Genomic DNA, 16,083 nt, shown 5'->3' with positions numbered 1-16,083 from the left:
GTCTGTGATTCTCCTGTTTGCTGTCCAGATGATGCAATGTTAGCTTTTAACCACAAGATGGAAACTCGCGCACAGGACAGTCAACTAAACTTGCCTGAGGCCACCAAGTATGGCTGAACTAGGGGCAGCGGGAGCCAGGGGAGGCTGCCGAGGTAGGCAAGGGACAGATCATGCATGGCTTGTGAGTGATGTTAAAGCTTTAATTTAGAAAAAGTCACTGAAGTCATTTTGCATGGGAATCACACACTCAGATAAGTTTTCCTATAAGGTTGTTTTGGCAGGAGTAGAGAAGAAAAATAATCATAGCTAACACTTATTAAGTGTTTATCACATAAGGCTCTGTTCTAAGTGGTATGTAGGTGTGTGCACATGTATGTTCATTTGATGAACCGGAAATTATCATTATTTCTATCTACAGATGAGTAAACTGAAGTATTAACTCATGCAAGATTACACAGCTTATAAGTGATAAAATAAGAATCTGACAGAGGCTGCAGAGCCCGTGCCCTGAAACACATTAAACAGCCCCCCTCTATTTAGAAGGGGTAAGAGTAGGAGGAAAATCAGCCAGGAAACTATTATAGCAGTTCATGTGAGAAATAATGCTAGAAGAAGTAATAGATAAAATAAATAGAATAAACAAAGTATATATTTGAAGCAGAATTAACAGAATATGATGATAGATTGTAGGCAAAGACATGAATGCCAGTAAAATATCAAAGATGCTGCTCAGGTTTCTAGCATAAGTGCTTAGAAGGAAGAAAGGCAATTTCCCAATCCTGGAACACTGGAAAAGGATGTGATATGGGATTGTGCAGGGTAATGAAGAATCTGGGGGAACACTGAATTTAAAATGCTATGTATTATTTACATAGAACTAGCTGGGTCCAATTCTAAGCTCCAGGTCTATAAAGAACAGGGACACCTTGGATACCTATCACCAAGAGCTAGAAATAGAATTAGTCTTAGAAAAACAGTTCTTAAAAGAATAAAATGAACTGTGATTATATATTCCATATGGAGACTCATAGAATGTTTGGATGAGAAGTGGCACCACAATTCAGCTGATGTTCCAGCTTTTCCATTGACGTGGGGGGATTGATTCTCCACCCCCTCTCAGTATGCCTGAGAAAATGGCCAGATGACACAAGGAGTCATTTAACACATCTTAAGCACACAGAGGTCTTACTAAGCAACTCATCTCTGGAGGACAGCATCTGATGGCAAATTCAAGTACAGCATGGAAAAATGCTAAATACTAGAGCAAGTCAAGGAGGAAACTGTGAAACTTTCCTGCAGAAAGAGTTGGACAATAAGCGTATGATTCTTCTATATCTTACTTGCCAGGGCACTCACATATTCAACAAGGCTGGAGAAATAGATTTGGAAGGAGTAACTTTGTTTCAGAAATTGCACTGCCAAGAGGAACCTCATTACCTCTTGGCTTGGTGTTCACAAAAAATCTAATCCAGCTGACAAAATGAAGTTTAGTAAGACACCCAACTAAAGATTGTAAATGCACTAGTCTCAGCATGTTTTTCTAAATGCAATCTTCTACCCTGAAAAGGAGAATCTAACTGCTCATTAATGAAGTGCAGGTGCATGTGAACAATTGAAATAAAGGGAAAAGTTGCTCCAAAGTGAAAAGCAATGCCTAAAATGGAAGGGTAAGACTATATGTGGGGGGCTTAACCATTTGTTCAAGAAATACCCATTGAGCTCTTACCTGCCTTTGGCCAGGTGCGGTGCTAACTGCTGTGAAGTCTATCACAGTCACTAAAACTGTTGCTGCTCTCAAGATTTATGCAAGATGAGGGGCGTGTGGGTGGCTGTTAGTTGAGTGACTGCCTTCAGCTCAGGGCATGATCCTGGAGTTCCAGGATCGAGGCCACATCGGGTTCCCAGCTCAGTGGAGGGTCTGCTTATCCCTCTGCTCTTAGCCCTCTCATTCTCTCTCTCTCTCTCTCTCTCTCTCAATCTCTCATTCTCTCTCTCAAATAAATAAAATCTTTAAAAAAAGATTTATGCAAGATGAAAGGGAAGGATGAGGAAGGGGAAGAAATGAAAACAAATGGATGAGGAAGAAGATGAAATATATAAAAGAAGAGGAAGAAAAATGAGGTTGGGGTTGAAGCGAGAAGGAGAATGAACGATGAAGAAGAGTTGTTTACAGCCCCTGCCATACTATAGGCTGATACTGGGTCTCATCTAGACTAGAAGAGTAAATCCTTAAAAACAGGATCTTTCTTCATTTGACGCATATTCATTGTTTTGTCATGGCTGAGCCCTCAAGAAAGCAGAGTCTGCAATGAGAATTGAGTGTTGACACTTTATCTGGAAGGGACAAGTTCAGGAGGCAGTAAGGAAGAGAAAGCGGGAGGCACGAAGCAAGGGAAATATGAAGAAATGCCGTGTGATGGGTTACTGGGCTGGCTACCATTTTGCATTAAACCACACAGATGTATAGCCAGTTCATGTATTTGGAAAACAGAATTTCTCTGGAAGGACTGCAAGAATATATTGGAATAATATATAGGTGCACTGGAAATAGCCTGGCTCCCTTTTCAACCCTGTTTCCTTCTGGTGATGTTTCACACCTTATGGGGCTAAGTCTCCTCCACTTCCAGGTTGCAGCACCATAGCCCCCCAGCTGCTCCTCAGGAAGCCAGAGCCCACACCTCAAAATGTGGTGTTGTAACCAATGCTGAAGTAGATCCACGTGCTTATAGAGCATCAACCAAGAGAAAGAAAGAGGGTGGAAAGGAATATGAGAAGGGGCAGAGCTTGAATTCAATTCAACTCTCTTTTCTGTGCCAGAGAGGGTGCTGAGTGCTGGGAAAACAAAAGCGAAGGACAGATCTGGCCTGACCTTGTGTAGCAGCCTGCTTAACGGTGCACACAAGCAAGCCAAGCAAGCAGTGAGATAAAGGGCTTTGACCACTGAGGACCAAAACCACTGGTTTTGCTCTAAGTATGTTCTATGCCATTCTACTTCTGTGCCTTTAATCCAATGGCTTGTTTCGTCTGGGAATCTGTCCCCTTCACATGAACACCTGTCTAAACACCTGCCCTTCTTTTATGGTCATGTATGTGGTCTCTGAAGGTTCCCAGAAGGAGCAAGTTATGAGAAGTACGTGTGATCTAGGTGATAGGCCAGAGCCAGGAAAAAGGTTTGTGTTGGAGGTGGGGTATGGAGAGACATAGGATAGTGGTCAGTGGTCAGACAGAAACTGGCTCCCAAGGCCTAGAAAGCTAAAGAAAGGGTTATGTATTGTTGGAGCTCAGACTGTTGGACAGGGATAAAGAAAGCAATAGTGTAATTCCTACAATCTATGATCTGATCATTATAAGGCCTAATACCATAGCTTAGAATTCCACCTGACTACCTTAAATCCACAGCACCTACCTTCAGCTGCCCCCTTCAGTCCACCTTTATTACTGGTTTTGCTCTAAGTATGTTCTATGCCATTCTACTTCTGTGCCTTTAATCCAATGGCTTGTTTCGTCTGGGATTCTGTCCCCTTCACATGAACACCTGTCTAAACACCTGCCCTTCTTTTATGGTCATGTAAAAGTTTTCTTCTTCATGAACCTACCCTATGTTCCCCACATCCCACTGCTTTAATATTTCCTTCCCTAAAAATCTTCATTTTCTCCTAAAGTGCTTACATCACCTATGTATTTTTCTTGGACTGATACATCTCCCCTCTGAGACTGCTGAAGATCAAAACAAAAACAGATGGACATAAATCATTTGAAATCATTTATGGCTTCTATAATCTTTTTCTCCTCTGGAGAACAAGAGAAATATATTTAACTCTAGAAATTATTCAGGAATCAATTACTTCATGTCAAAGGCCAAGATCACTCAGCAAAGCCACTGTTTGAGTCCAAGCAGACCTCCCTGGCCCAGTGACCCTTCTTGTTTTCTCCTTTGCATTCCTTCTCAATCTCTCCTCATGGACTATCTCCACCACCTCATTATCCTCAGATCTTCCATTTTATCTGACTCCATTCCAGGCCCTCTGGACACGTGAGCTTGGCAAGGAATGCTGATATGCAATGATCCAGCAGATCATTTTGGTTTTGTTAACTGTAAAGCAATTTCTTTCTCTCCACTGCCCGTAAAGCAAAAAGAATCCAACAAAACTTAATATATCATCTCTCACATGATGAGTTTTTCATTTTGAATTCCATATGCATTTGTAATTTTCTGTTTATGTGATGGAATCTGGCACTGGGAAATACAAAGTAGGACCCCAAGAATGGCCTTCAAAGGCTTTATAGCCTATGGATGGTAAGGACAATAATATCAATGGCTGGATATCAGGCAAAAAGTAACGTGTTTTACAGGGCTATGGGCTTAGTGTAGGAAGATTAGCAAAGCTGAAATATCACTGGTAAAAGAATTGGAAAAATTCAAACTCACCTCTGGTTCTAGGCTCTTGTCAATCTTGCTTCTGTGTGACGCTACACACTTTGGTTTCAGTAGCACGTGGTACTGAATTACTTTTGTTATACTGATTTTGAAAAAATACATCATAATATATTGCATGAAGAAGAAGGTATTCCCCCTCTTTTAGAGATCAAATAAAGCAGGACTCACATCTCGTCTAAAAGGCCCATTTTCCCGCAAGTCATTTATTTTTCCCAGGTGTAGTCAGTACTCAGTGCTAGGTTTTCTCCTCAAATATCCCACCCCTATCATCTGTCCAAGCCAGTTCCCTCCTGTTCCATTTCAATCATATGAATTATATCTTGAGCTAAATAAATTAAGACATTTTTAATGTCAAGAACAGCCTGATAATTTAATGAGTGGTAAAATAAGAACTCTTCAATATTTCTGCTAAGCACTTTAATTCAATAAACATTTGCCATATCACACTAAAATAAGTTTGTTATACTTGATTAAAAAGAAAAAAAAAATCACTAAACTAAGATACAGAACCAATGAAATGGAACCAGTAGAAACCAATCTCAATTTAGGCTCCTGGTGAACTAATTGCCTTTAAATACATAATAATCTTTTTCTAAACATTTCTCTGCTTTCTCACTTTTTGGGAAAATGTTTGGAGAGAATATTTGAAATATAAATATGCATATATTTGAACTATACATATACGGACTTTCTTCAACACCCAATAACTGAGGGTGTCTCCAAAGTGGAATGACTAGAATTGTCTTCTACCTTTTGGTCTCATATGAACTTCCATCAAACAGCCTGTTGTTAATTAGCAAAGATTATTTCACCCAGTTATCTCTTTTTCTCTGTTAGCATAAAGGAAGAGAAAATGCTGTAAACCCATTTCTCTTCTATGAGTCAATACTAAAGGAAGTTCTAAGAGCATTTTTTCCTTAAACTTTATTCTCACACCCAAATGAGTTTATTGAATTTAAAACCAATTTCTAAAGATGGTCCTCAAATGATGGTGGAATAGATATCTCCTTCAATTGCCCCTTCAGAAGTCTGTTCATCTGTTCATAATGTAAATTACTTTATTTCATAGCACAAAAACTTCTTGGATAACCAGATAGGTTTGCAAGTAGGACATAAGCACTCCCCAAAATTCTCTTGGTATACTGACATTCAAGCATTCTTATAGACAGCTAAGAATATGATATTTCTTCTCCACTTAAAAACCTGTAGTGCTGAAAGAAAGAAAGGCTGTACCTGTATCTCAAAAACAAAGTCACACCTCCAGAATAGCACAAAAAGCCTAGATTTCCAGTGTCACTGTTACTTTCTTACTCCCTATGCTCCTCTCACACCAATTCACATGCTACCACTGAACACAAATGTCTCCATTCCTTTCCATATGTCCCCTCTGACCCCAATGAGAACATTCTTCCCTAATGATCCTACAAAGTCTCTTTAAGCAGTACCTCCTTTATGATGATAACCCTCAGATATCATTAAATGGTTATAACCATATTATATGTGTAATGATCATAGTACTTATGATACTATAGCATAGTTGCTAGTTCAATTGTTGTTCCAATTAAAAAAAAAACTATAAAGTAATGAGAGGCAACTTCATCATATCAGTGTCTAGTACACAGCCTAAAACACAGCTGGCATTTAATGAATTACTGAAAAAAAAAAAAAGAGGCTATGATTTTCAACCACTTTTTACTCACCAAATCAATATATTTAAAAACAACACAGTGAACTAGAAGACTGGAACAGCATTCATGTAGCTTATCTAAGTTCTATACAGGTCAAAATTAAAGCCTGCAACCCAAACATATTAAGTCTCCACACACTACCTAGACCCAAAATACATTAAGTCTCCACATACTACTTAACATTCCAGAACATATTCCCTTATCTGACCATGTACTTCCTTAATGTCAACGCTGGGTCCAACATGATAAAGATGTAGGACTTTCAAGAACTACTTAATCTTACTGGAGTGGAGGAAGCAACTAATGCATTTAACAACTCAAAGCTAAACTGTGTCCCATCCTTAAAAGAGCTGTGTCCATTTAAGGTCAAATAATGAATCTGAAATAAGGAGAAAAAAAAAATCAGGAGGGGTTCTTCTTAATTGCAACCACACCAATACCTTTCCCCAATTTTTTGTTTAGGATTTTGGAGGGTTTTTTTTGGGGGGGCGGGGGGGGAGGGCGGTTCTTCCTTATCATATAAATACATTCTATCTCCATGTCATTTCACTCCATATTTGTTGCTATTTCAGTCTCTAGGCCATGTTTTCATGAATGGAAAATATGTAGGTCCCAGTCTTTATTAAATTTTGAAGGTGTACTCTTTATTTCAATGATTTATCTCCTGAGAAACGATGCTTGAATGCAGGCTGAGTGGCTTTAATTTCATTTGAGAAAAGATCAAGAAGGAAATGGTCTCGCTGAACCAAACTTTAGACTTAGAGGTGAGCATCACTCTTGCTGGTATTTCTGAATTATATAAGAAAAGAACAACTCTCTCTACAACAATAACTGGTAAATAAAATCATAAATACTCTTCTATATTTTCTTCCCCATTCTATTGGCTTAGCTACTATTGCAGGTAATGCTTCTCATATTGATTGTTACAGCACCACTGTGGCTGCATTTAAAACATCACATGAACACTGAACAAAAGAACCAGGTAAATATGCCATAGGTATTATGTTGTTTCTCTAAGCACCATGAATTGAGGTCAAATGGGGAATGGGATGTCTAAGTCGCTAACAGCAAATTCCGCCTCAGCATCCAGCCTATGGAATAGACTTGGAGGCACTTGGGAGAGAATTAACATTCCTTTTGGTACTCCCATCCCTGCATTCTGGAATTCAGATTCTATTTCATTCTACTGCATGAGAAATCCATGGAAATGGGTCTTGGTTTGGGGGGTTTGTATTTTTGTTGGTTGGTTGGTTGGTTGGTTGGTTGGTTTGAGTTTTGGTTTTAGTTTTGGTTCATGGGTGGTGTTGGTAGTATTTTCCCCAGGGTAGTGTTGCCCTAAGATCCGAAATGCAGAGTAGCAACTTCACAGTGAATGGTGGAATTTTATAGGGAAGAAAAGTCAAGCAATTTCACTCTAGAGATTGAAGAGAGTATTCTAGAGTATAAGGAAAAATTAACCTGTGGGAAAGTCAATTGTCATTGAGAAAAGGGTTTCCAAAATCAATGCTATGAAAATTCCTTCTCCCTCTACAATCTAACATTAAAAAAAAAAAAAAAAAAAAAAAGGCCAATGTTCACAAAAACTGAAATGTAAAAGCTGTCACCAATTTTGGCCTTATTACTGCTTTAGCAGAAAAGGTTAGAGATATTTAAATCTGGTCTCTTTAATTGGGCAAACACACTCACTGTTCCCTTACAATAGCAATTCAATTGTTCTCTTATGTTTAACTTAAGCCAAGAAGAAATTCTCATGTTGTTAGATGTGTCAAGGTATAACTATAAATGATAACAGTAGGAAATTAAGGCATTTATAAGAATGGAAAGTAATGGCTGAACAATCTTTCCTGTCCACTGCCACACAAGAGCAAAATAAAGCCTATTATTAATGACTAGCAAGGTTGTAGTAAGCTACACTATATATTTAATGCAATTGCTGACCTCTGGAAACCCTAGTAGTGTAGACAATAATAAAAGGGAAGAAAGAGAGGTAGAATTAAAAAAAAAAATTACCAAGGTCTGAAAGAATAATCTAGAGTTCTTTATCTAAATTCTGTTATTCCAAAGTCAGAGAAGTAAGCATAGTCAGGTTCTACCCTGAAACAGAAAGTGTATACACTGTCACTTTCTAAAAGTAACATTAGATATGGAAGAAAATTGAATGAAAACTGTAACTTTAATTGTCCAAGAAAACACTAAGGATTCTGTAAAGATGATCCCTCTATGAGTGAGAGGGTGAATTATCCAAGGCTATGGTCACAGATGCCTCTGGAATGTTGAGAGGCCATGTCACCAAAAAAAAAAAAAAAAAAAAGGGAAAAAAAGGTACCTGGTATGAAGAGGTTTATAGGGTAAAATGCATTCACTTCCATACCAAGGAAGTCTGCATCATGCCTTTATAACCTAATTCTACAGTAAAGGATTTATGTACATACTCAGGAAAACATTCCCACCTTGACTACTGCAGAGGGCACTACCATGTCCTCTGATGTGGCTGAAATACTCTTCTGGAGTAGAGGCAGTATTGCTCACTTTTGGCTTTCAATCAATTGACTTAAATAAGCCTGGGCCAGTTTTTCAGTCCCCATCTGTTGTCACCATCTCAAACTCTGGAGCAAATGCACTCCTGCTGAGGCTGTACGGGCTTATCAGAGAGCCTAATGTGAAGAAAGTTCTTTTCCTCCGCCTCTGCCTCCTTTCTCTTCTCCTTTCCACATTACTTGAAACTTGCCAGTAAAATTAGATCCTCAACATTTGAAGTGACATTGTCTGTAGAACTCCTACATTCAGAAATTCATACAAACAACCCTCTTGGGAGAAAAAAAAAATAAAACAAAATAAGAATGCTACTAATCATGACCACCCAAGTCTACCAGCCCCCCTCAGCTTGTAAAATTTGTTTTTGCTACAGCGCTTAGGTATATTTTTTCATTTAATGTTCACAATGATCCTTAAAGGCTGAAGTTATTATTATTATTGCTATTATTTTTAACTAGTCCCAGTTATTGCAAGTAGCAAAACTTAGGCCTGGTTTGTAAATTCTCAACAAAATAAATATTAAATCTGTGAGTGCTGAGGGTCCATTATATCAAGAAGAATATGAGGAAATGGTGTTGGAGTTTATTTCCCTTCTAGTCAGCAGCACCATCTGTCCCTGGGACTGGCTGCCTACCTTCCTTGGCCTTCTGTGCAGTGGACACTGGTGTGCTCTGGGCACAGTATACGTCCCGGGTCTGGATCCCTCCTCCACAAACGGGTCCCGTCACATGCCAGTGGGGGTCCTGCTGCTTGAGGAGAAGAGAGACTTGGCATTCTTTCCATTCAGAGGTCCTCCAGGCATACCTGGATTTATTTAAAAGAAATTTGATTTATTTAAAAGAAGAAGAACAAGTAAGGAAAATATAACATTCTAAAGAAGACATAAGTCATGACATCACATATACATAATAATCTCTCTTTGTAGGGCCAAATCTTCACCTATGGATAAAGAAGTCTGTTGGTGTTGGGTACTAAATCCCTTTTATTTCCTAGGGGGGGAAAAAATCATAGCCACTTTTCATGGTAACAGAGGATGAGAGGAGTAAAGAAAGGAAATATGGATTAACGGATTGTGTCTCAGCCCTGAGGCCCTAAGAGAGTGAAGAATCAGTGGAAGAAGATGGAAACCAGAAGAGCCTGTTGCATAGCAGCTGACCTGAACATAGGCATCACTTCACAGACCTCTAGATGACTATGAGAATGACTTTCATGGCCTTTTGAAATTAGTATAGTAGGGCGTGAAATGTGTGAAGTTGGGGATACATGGTTTTAAATGGATAGTGATGACCAACTTTTCAATCTCCTTGATACAGGAAAGTATTTCCACTTATTTGACCCCATTGGGATAAAGGCATACACATTAAAAATGAGTTAATAATGTGGCACTGTATTGAACCGTAGAGTACTTTTTTGTATATGCAGAAATATTATTTAAACTGACTTAGAAATATATCTTCTGGTTTATAAGTGGTTAAGATACATAGTGATAGACACACACACACACACACACACACACCCAAGGGAAAAAAACACAATGGAGTTTATACACAACTTGCTGAAAACAAAACAACTATAACAACACTGCACTCAGACCTGGAGAATTATTTCAGACAGAATTTCCTTTAGGGGGTTATTACAACATTTTTCAAGCCCACAGCATTAATAGAACCCTACAGCATTCACATAAATACCAACAGTCTCATTAACTTCTAGAAAAATAAACAGAACCTTAAAACATTCTCATAACTGCTGTCCCATTTCAGATTTGAGGAAAAATTTCTCAGCCTTGTGATTGCTCAAAAGAAAAAACAAAAAACAAACAAAAAAACAGCAATAAAAATAAGAGTGTGTCACCAAAACCCTGGCCTTACAGAAACTAGCATAAAACTGAAATTAAGTCACAGACACCAAAATAAAAAAGCAAATCTCTAAGAAACCTAATAGTGATCAAACCCCTTTATAAATGCATGGCCTCACTCTGAAAAGCTTGAGAGATGACAATCATAAATCTTATAAAAAACCCACAGTAGAAAGAGGATTTGGACAATCCTTTGGGGTTTGCTGTGACACAACTGTTCTCCCTCGGCTTCCATACTTCATTTTCACATGGTTCTCCAAGACTAGAAACTTAGTCAGTAGTGATGAAGTCCCAGAACCTAAGTCAGGTTCGGTGGGGTGAGGAGGTTCAGAGCCGACGACTAAAGAAAGAATTCTTAAGACGTCGTTGGTGCAAAAGGTGATTTATTAGAGCACGGGGACAGGGTCCGTGGGCAGGCGGAGATGCGGCTGCCCCGGGTTGTGAGGGGTGGTTGGTTATATCCACAGGAGTTGGGTAGGTGAGGACAAAGGGGTGTTCAGAAGGGCTATTGGGGCAAAGAATACCATCAGGATATTGAAGGCTTAGTTGCTATCAAGTAAAGACAATTGGAAGTCTGGTGGAATGTTACATTCCTGCTATCAAGCATCCTTGTTAATGAGATTTAGGTTTAGAAGAAATTTAACTTTATTTACTTTTCCTTCTACCTCCACCTCCTTCGGTTTTTTATGGAGGGGAGGGTGACATTAGGCTTGAGGAACTGAGTTCTGTGTCTTTGGAAATTGGGCTATTGATAAGGTAACTTCTTTGTTGTAATCTCAAGGACATTTGTAAACCAAGGGAGACTCCTGTCTTGCAGGATTGTGATCTCAGCAAGTTAACTATTTATCATTTTATGGCAGTCAGGGGTGCCTGAGGAATGCTACACCTATGGAGGGGAGCGGATGAAGGGGGGGGGGTGCAAGGCGCCAGCTCTTGCTTTGTCCTCAGCCAGCCTCCTGCTCCCTCATCAAGTAGGTAGGCAAGACTTTGGAGTGCAGATCCTGCTTTGGCAGGCAATATGGATAATAATCTGCTTCCAATTCCTGGTCATGAGAGACTGAGAAAAAAGTTTGGTTCTTCCCAGAAGGAGACCTTCTCCAGAGGTCAGGTTCTGAAACCTTTTCTCCTTCAAGTTCTCACCCTGTTCCCCATGGTCACTCAAGCAGAAGGCTTGTCCTTCAAGTATCTGAGTCTCAAGGCAGGTGGCTCTCTATTCCAGAGCAAAGTACAATGAGGTAAGGATTTGTTGTAGGGGATGTTTACCAAGGGCTCACTTCGGACCCTCTTCCTCCACAGGCTGCCTAGGAGAAGAGCTCCCTGGCCATTAAGGAGAGGGTCAGATACATCAACTGAGTAGGAGACTCCTATGATATAATTTGCAAATAAGGTAGGGAAAAGGGAACAGTGTGGTATAGACAACAGGCATGATTTACGGCTCAAGGGATCTGTGCCCTGCCACTTACTAGGCACATGTGACCTTGCCCAAGTTCTGCTTTCTCATCTGTGAAATGGGTATAGTAATGCCAAATGCTGAACACGGCACATAACTAATGTTCAATAAATGCTAATTCCCTTTCTGCTTAAGTCCTTTTGCATGTACGTTTTGTTCCTTGCTTCCATAGAAATACACACACACACACACACACACATCAATATTTTATGTCTGAGGATTTAACTGATATCATCAAGTCCTAATGTCAGAGATCCAGGAATACAATGGCCTAACTTCTAGCAACCAAAGTTCAGCAGAGTATAAAAGAAACATAGCGTTCAGAATTACAGCAAGTCACAGCAATTTGTTTGCTTGTTTGAAAGGACTGGGCCATGCTGTGTAAATAGCTTTTTCAATTAATTTATTGTGACCTTAGAAGAATTAGCAGTGGAAGAATTTTGGAAGTCATTATGAAGAAAAATGAAAAGTTTAATGACTACGGTTTTATATAAAGTAACAAAAACCCTGTCCGTAGCTCATTAACCAAAAACACCCAAATTCCATTCACTGGCAAATGACAAATTCTCTAAAGAAATATAAGGCATTTATCACTATCTCAATTGTTTACCACCTCAGAGAAAGCAGGAGCCCAGCAAGCAGCAGAGGGAAAATGCTCACCAGGAAAGGACTTCTATATTCCTTTTTTAAAATGCATGTGTTTCATCTTTGCTCATCCTCATTGTTTCAAACCCATTACCTATGTTTACTCACAAATCACCCTGCAACCATGAAAACTAAACATCCAGAACTCCTTCAGTCTGGTAAAGTGTCTTCAGGAACTGACAGAATGAGGAACCACAGGTGCCTTCCTGCCTAACAGCACTCCCTTTGTTCTTTAGAAGCTGTTGCAGCAATGGTCTTCCAGCCTCCAGACAAGCTGGCTCCCTGACTGCCTGGGACATTCTCTTCCACAGTGATGTCCCTGTCAAAGACCTTTCCCACCCCCTCTCTCCCAACTCTTGCCTTTTAACATACCCTCATTTTGTCCTTTTGGTTAGGAAGGAAATATAGGAATTTCAAAGGCCAGAGTCCTACCTCCTATGGGTACATGGCACTTTGAAATCCATTGTGGAAATGCCTCAAGTAGATTAAGAGAGCCATGCATGGAACGAAAGACATTAGTCAATCTCCATCCTACAAATGTGTAGGATCCATTTGCTCTTTTCAAAAAGTTCTGGCTGAACACAGTAGCCGAGGCATTAATTTATGGCATATCCTTCAAGTAATAATAAGAGCAACCAATACCTTCTAGATGCCTATTCTGTGCTAGGCACTGCACTAACAAACTGAGCCACGTAACCTCATTAAATTGTCCCAACAACCCTATGAGGAAAATATGGTTTCCCCTTTTACAGATGGGATATTGGAATAAAAAGGAAGTAATTCTTCCAAGATCATATAAGTAAGGTTCCAACAAGTAATTCTTCCAAGATCATATAAGAGCAAGGTTCAAAGTTAGATTCATCTGACTCTGAAGCACATCTTTTTAATGAAATGACAGATAAATAGTGAATGGCAAACCAAAGAAATTTGATCAAAAGATACAGAAAATAAGTTCAATTGACAATAGGTAGTTACCTCCCCAGTTACTAGGAGGACAAGTAAATCTTGCTCTTGGTTTGAGGAAGTGTGTTCTGGACTGAAACCAAAACCAAAAACAAAAACATAACAAACCCTCCCCCGCCAAAAAACCCTTCCCTCTCCCTTTGTTGGTGACAAACATATTGTCAGTGACAACTAAGACTATCTGATACTGCCAAAATATGATTTTTTTTTCCTTTCAGTCTCAAACAAAAACTACATTTTGAGAATATTTTACAGCCAATTTATAATTAGAGCTCTGTGGTTACACAGGGCCAAAGTTAGTACTTTCAGGATAGAACTGTAAGTTTAAAAGAGAAATAATATATAAGCCAAATAAAATGGTCTCTAATTGTAAAAATGAAAATTCCCACTCAGAGTTACAGAAGACAACCTTTTAAAGAGGACTAAAATCAAACTCTCCACACTGCTCCGTGAGGATTCTAAATCTTGGGTAAATTTGCCATGATCCGTTCATGTGAAAACTCCAATACTGCCCACTCCCGGACTTTCCCAAGCTGCCCACCATTAGTGAGACCGCATACTGACAGTCACTCTGAGGCTCCCAGCCTCCGGGAAGAGAAATGCTGGTAACTCAATACTGAATGCACAGGGAAAACAACTTACACAAGGGCCTTTTATTTAACACACAGATCTGTAAGAGAGACTGCAGGCAGGGGGAGAGCTAAAAAACAGGACTCCCTAGAAAGAGAAATAGGCCTGCCCAAATAGTAAGTGTATCACTTATGCAGCCACACATCCATACATCCTTTCTTTCAGTAAGTAATTCCTGAGCTCCAACTATGTGCCAGGCCAGATTTCAGATAATAGAAATGCATAGCAGTGAGCAAGACAAAGCTCCTGACCTTGAGAAGATTGCCTTCCAGTGGAGCAGACAGACAGAAATGCATCATACGTAACGTGGCATCAGATAACGAGGAGAAGAAAGAGATGTATGAGGAGAGCTATTTCGGTGCCATGGCCAGGGGAGTCTTCAAATCCTGACGAACATGAGGGAATGAGCACAGGAATGGCAGGGAGCATTCTAGGCAGAGAGGGGAGCATGTCCACTGGTGCAGGGAGGAAGAGTGCTTGGCACTTTCTAGGACATCACAAAAGCCAGTGTGTCTGGGCCAGGTGGGTCAGGATAAGAGGGAATGGACATGAGGAGCAGTCAGGAGTCAGGCTATGAAAGAGCCGTGTGGGCCAGAGTTAGGAGCGTGTTATTCCATATGAGCTAGGAAGTCATTACAAAGGTTTGAGGAGGGCAATAATTTGGTGTGATTTAAATCTTTAAAGGATCACCCTGGCTACTGAGTGAAGAAAAGACCATGGGGGATATAAAGAAGGGAGACAAATTCGGAGGACTTTGGTCATTTAGGAGGGATGATGGTGGCTTCAGCTGGGGCGGTCAAGCAAATGTGGGGAGAAGTGAACAGGTTCAGGATATACCATGAGGTAGGGACAGCTTCTAATGGATTGGATAGGGATGAGAGGGAAAGGGAGGCATGAAGAATGATTCCAAATTGTTTTTCCCCAAGGACTGGCACCACAATTTGTTGGCTGTGAATTCTTAAATGAGATGGCCAGGAATGGGGACAAGAATCCCTTCCTTACTCCTTCTACACTCTCCCCTTCCATTTGAAGAACAGGATATCAGGGCAAATAATGTAACTGTGAAATTCAGTTTTCCTTCATTTGCCTTCTAGAATCTACTTTCCAAATCCTTCTCTCATGCCTGAAACGCAGTACCCACTCTCCTCATATGTTTCCTATAATGTAAGTCTCCTCTTAGGAAATGATCAATAAATGATATATTTTAAAAGTTAGGAACACACTAGTCATGGTGAGCACTGGGCGCTTAATCACTATATTGTGCACCTAAAACTAATATAATACTCTATGTTAACAATACTGGATACATTATAAAAAAGTTAATATTAAATAAGCTATCATTCTAAGGAGGTGTACGCAACTTAAAGAAGAAACCAAGATTGAATCAAAGAAAAATTTCCAATGGTAGAAATACATATTCCCATTAAGGAATATATAAGACAAATTCTGGACTAGGGAAAGCAGTTCAAGGTTCCCAAATTCAACTGCCAAAATAACCACCCAGTCTTCCAGACAGTGATGTTGTCTAATTCAAGGAACGCTGTACTCAAACTTCTTCAAATGGAAGGGTGGGGGGGTGGGGACAGAAGGAGTTCGGAATGGATTCATCCCTGTGAAGCAATGAATAGAGACATCCTAAATTAGCAAAGCCAAAATTAGAAAAGTAGGCACAGTTAGTGACTATTTTTAAAAGACCTCCATCCTACTAATGTGACACAAAGTGATTCTAATAGCAACAGGATGGCAGCCCCATCAGAGTTTTATAGCAACCTCTGCCCTTTAAAATGTATGCTCTATCACTTTCACGAGGCTTGGAATTGCTTACAAAGTGTGGATTTCTTTTCTCCTTCTAAAGACTTGGATTTAAAGCAAAGCA

The 16,083-nt window shown here is 39.7% G+C and overlaps 1 protein-coding gene across 1 annotated transcript in view; it reads right to left on the bottom strand.

The window, feature by feature from the left end:
- THSD7B (thrombospondin type 1 domain containing 7B) overlaps positions 1–16,083 on the bottom strand; it is a 733,321-nt gene that overhangs the window by 509,325 nt on the left and 207,913 nt on the right. The window contains exon 4 of the mRNA XM_059166739.1: positions 9,296–9,465. Within this exon, the coding sequence (XP_059022722.1) occupies positions 9,296–9,465 (170 nt within the window). The remainder of the gene's footprint in view (positions 1–9,295; positions 9,466–16,083) is intronic.

This window comes from Mustela lutreola, chromosome 3, assembly GCF_030435805.1.
Source record: "Mustela lutreola isolate mMusLut2 chromosome 3, mMusLut2.pri, whole genome shotgun sequence".
NCBI lineage: Eukaryota > Metazoa > Chordata > Mammalia > Carnivora > Mustelidae > Mustela > Mustela lutreola.
The sequence above is the reverse complement of the archived record's forward strand: the minus strand, read 5'-3'. Positions and strand labels throughout refer to the sequence as shown.